Genomic DNA, 3975 nt, shown 5'->3' with positions numbered 1-3975 from the left:
GCCACTCTTAAACCACTCCACCATGCTGGCTGTTAAAGACACCCATGCTGCACTATCTGCCCTCAGCACCCTCACATTGAGAGTTATATTGCCTACAAACACAAGACGATGAGTGTTCAACCATTTCCTCTGCACCCAAGGAAGCCCAGGGCTGCCTGGTGCAATCCTAAACACCTATCCTCAGAAGTAAATCCCTTGGCATTCAATGGGACTGGCTCCCTAGTAAGTGATCTCGGATTGCAGCCATTTTCTCTCTCTAAGAATCCAGGAGCTGGAAGATGGGAGCTAGTCCAGGAGGATGAATATTGTTTGGGAGAAGAGAGTCAAAGCAGTGCTGTCCACTTGGGCATTTGGCCTGCTGTGACCTACTGCAGCAGCAGTATAGCCTGGCTGCACCATCAAGATACTCTCAGGTCTCTGCATGTTTTCTCCACTGGACAGTTTCATCTCATGGAAATAAGTTTGTGGCACTAGCCACTGCTGCTCTGCTTAGAAGGAAGCCACGGGACGAGAAACCCCCTTAAAGGAGGAGGGAGAGAGGGGAATCCCTGCTTGCCTGGATGAAGATCCCATTGAGGCGCTGGCCTTGGAGTCAAGCCTGCTTAGGCTGGGCTCCCTAACTCTCTCGCCCCACTATGCTGGTGGAGGGCTCCTTCCAGATTTAAAGGGGGAGGGGCTGGTAAGAACCTGCACATGTGAACGCGGCTTCCCTGCTGAGGGAACCGGGGAGGGCCAGCCCGGTGTAGAAGAGCCCCTATTTGCTGTCCAGTAAGGGCATACGCGGGACGGGGAGCTACCCCGAGGCAACGCAGGATGTGGCCACCCCTCCTTGCGCGCCCTCGGGCCGCGCCGCGCCTCCCCTCTGCCCCCTCGGGCGTCTTCTGGGCCGCGATCTTGGGGGAAGCCCGGCAGCCGGGCTCGTCCCTCCCAGCGGGTGACACCTCCCGGCTCCTGCCCTGGGCCCGGCCCCTCCCTGCGCAAAGCCCTGTGGCTTCGCGGCGCCCCCGGCACTCTCTCTCCGGGAGGCTCTGCTCAGACAAGCCACGTCTCCTCCTGTCCCCTTGCAGGCAGGGCGGCGGGGAGGAAGGCGCGGGCTGCCCGGGTGCCTCGACAGCCGGCACAAAAAGAGGGCGTCCGGAGACGGGAGGAGAGGCTCCCGAGGGCTCCGACGGGGCGCCGGACAGACAGCATCCAGGCGCTGGAAGAACGCCCCGACGTCCCCGCCTCGTGCCCGGCGGTAGATGGAGACTCCGGGGGAGCCAGCGCCGCTTTCCAGCCGCAGACGTCTCTCCCCTCCTGACTCTCCAAATCTTGCTGCTCCGAAGGGGCGCCTCCGTCGACTCTAACCGGTCTGCTGCCAGCCTCTGACACGGTCTCCGCCCCGAAGGAGGCTCTCCGGGTCTGGAAGCCCCGATTCCCCGAGGACGCCCCGCAGCCTCCTTGAACCGCCCGGGCCTGGTGCCACTCGTGCCGTCTCGCACCGCCGCTCGGCATTGCCCCCGAAGGCAGCGCTCCTGCCTGCGCCTGCCGTCGCCGGCGGCCCCCGGGGATCGGCCGGGCGGCTCGTCTTCCGCGCCTAGCCCCGAGGGCGGCAGCTTCCCGGCCTCCGCGCGCGAGGAGAAGCGGGCTCTGGAGCGGAGAGGCCTCCCGCCGCCCGCCGCAGTCCCCGGGCCGCGTTGGAGACGCCGCTCCCGACGGCAGCCCCCAGCGGCGAGGCTGGCGCGCCTGTGCCGTCGCCGGCGGGGCCCGAGCCTGGCATGACAGCCGAGAGCCGCCCGGCGTCGAGGCGCGCGGCGGGCCATGCGGACGCCGAGGCCCGGCTGCCGGCCCTGGTCAAGCTGGAGGAAGGCGCGCCCGCCGCCGAGCCGCCGGAAGGCGATCCGTCGGAAGAGGAGGTGTCGGGCGGCGCCGGGGGTCTGCGTGCGTCGGGGCGCCGTCGGAAGCGTCCGGTGCAGCGCGGGAAGCCGCCCTACAGCTACATCGCGCTCATCGCCATGGCCATCGCGCACGCCCCCGAGCGCCGCCTGACGCTGGGCGGCATCTACCGCTTCATCACCGAGCGCTTCCCCTTCTACCGCGACGGGCCGCGCAAGTGGCAGAACAGCATCCGCCACAACCTCACGCTCAACGACTGCTTCGTCAAGGTGCCCCGCGAGCCCGGGCGGCCGGGCAAGGGCAGCTACTGGGCCCTCGACCCCCACGCCCGAGACATGTTCGAGAGCGGCAGCTTCCTGCGGCGGCGCAAGCGCTTCAAGCGCAGCGACCTCTCCACCTACCCGGCCTACATGCACGAGGCGGCCGCCCAGCCCGGCGCGCCTCCCCTGGGCGCCCCCTACGCGCCGCCCGCCGCCCTCTGCTACCCGTCCCCGACGCCCCTCTTCGGCCTGGGCGCCCTCATGGCCCAGCCAGGCCCGGAGCTGGCCCAGCAGCAGCAGCAGCAGCAACAACAGCCGCTGCCAAGCCAGGACGTGGCCCCTTCCCCTGGCCCTAACTGCGCCTTCCCCGGCCCTGCGGCCTACCCCGCACCGGGCTGCCCCGCTGGGCCTGGCCTGCCCCGGCCCCAGAACGCCCTGCCCTACTCCTACCAGCAGCTGCAGGTGAACCAAGGCGCCTACCCGCAGAGCAGCGGCGGCCACCTCTTTGGCACCCCCGGCCGCCTGGCCATGCCCACCTCGCCCCCGCTGGGGAATGACCCCATGGACTTCTACGGCCGGATGTCTCCCGGCTCCTACGGCTCCTTGGCGCACGGGTACAACGCCGCCGGCGGGCAGCTGGGCAGCCCCGGGGCCTACCTGCGGCACGCCGCCTACTCCAGCAACGTGGAAAGATTCGTGTCGGCCATCTGAGGGAACGTTTGGGGAGCCACGCAGGGGGAGGCCTGCCCTGTGGCCGCCCACCGAGGGCCTCTGTTGGCTTCAGCACAGGAGCATGTTGCCCTGCTGTGAGCGGTGGGGTGCGCGTCATAGTATTCCCCCCAGTTGCCACTATATGCTCCTGTAAAGAAATGAATGTGTAAACGCCCTGGCAGGGTGATGGGAAACGTGGCCTGTGGTTTTCAGTCACTGTAAAGATCTGGCGACCGGCAGATGGTGAAGTTTGAAAACACAGCGGCCTGATTCCAAAGTGACTGCAAAGAGTTCGTGGACCCTCCCGCACCTGCTCTCTTTTTAGTTCCTCTGGGTTTGATTGTATGGGGCTTTCCTGCCTTTTGGTAACGCACAGAAGCCGTCCTCGCTTTCCCTTTCTGCTCTTTGATCGCTAGTAAATTACGAATCGCTAGGTGTGTGCTTCCTTCAGTCTAATTTTTGGGTGACTCACAAATCACTAATTCATCTGGACAAATAAATACAGGCAGAAGGGAGGGGGGGTGTTCCATGAATCACCTTTTGGGCCAGGGATCTGTGTAAGTTCTAATTTCGGAAGGCTTTGGGAATGCATCTGCAATAAACAACTATCCCCGTAGACTTTGTCGGGTTTTTTTACGGATTGCTGCAGATAGATTTAGTTGGAAATGTTCTCCCCTGCCCCCCCCCCCCTTTTCATTTTGAAGGAGGCATGGGGAGCTGGTGCATTTGTCGTGTGTTTCCCTTCTGACTCGCCCCAAGTTAGGTGTCTTTCTATGTTTTTGCCCAGGTATAAGATGCTGCAGTCTGTGGTCCTAATTCCCAGATGCTGGTTAATTGCTGTGATGTAAGATCTAGGAACGTTCGCTCCCACAGAGTCCCACAAAACAGATGATGTGCAGTTTAATTAGCCTCTGTTTTCAGCCTCATTTCAAGTTGGGATTTAGTTGGAGGTAAAGTGCCACCAAAAAGCAGCCAATTTACCCTGTGGTTCATTCAGAGAAAAGACATACAGAGGTGGTTTGCAGCCCTAGACTTTCATGCTAATGGGGGTCAACCCTGCATAGTAGCTTCTGAGATCTCGTGAGATCAGGATAGCCTGGGCTAAATCAGAATTTACTGAATGTTTGTC

General features: G+C 62.8%; 1 protein-coding gene across 1 annotated transcript; it reads left to right on the top strand.

The window, feature by feature from the left end:
• Positions 1-1588: 1588 nt before the first annotated feature.
• FOXE1 (forkhead box E1) lies at positions 1589-3452 on the top strand. Its single transcript, XM_077345497.1, has one exon. It carries the CDS (start codon positions 1758-1760, stop codon positions 2844-2846), a length of 1089 nt encoding a protein of 362 aa, XP_077201612.1. The 5' UTR covers positions 1589-1757; the 3' UTR covers positions 2847-3452.
• The last annotated feature ends 523 nt before the right edge of the window (positions 3453-3975 follow it).

This window comes from Paroedura picta, chromosome 7 (assembly GCF_049243985.1).
Source record: "Paroedura picta isolate Pp20150507F chromosome 7, Ppicta_v3.0, whole genome shotgun sequence".
Lineage (NCBI taxonomy): Eukaryota > Metazoa > Chordata > Lepidosauria > Squamata > Gekkonidae > Paroedura > Paroedura picta.
Note: the sequence above shows the minus strand (reverse complement) of the source record. Positions and strands in the feature narration are given on the sequence as shown.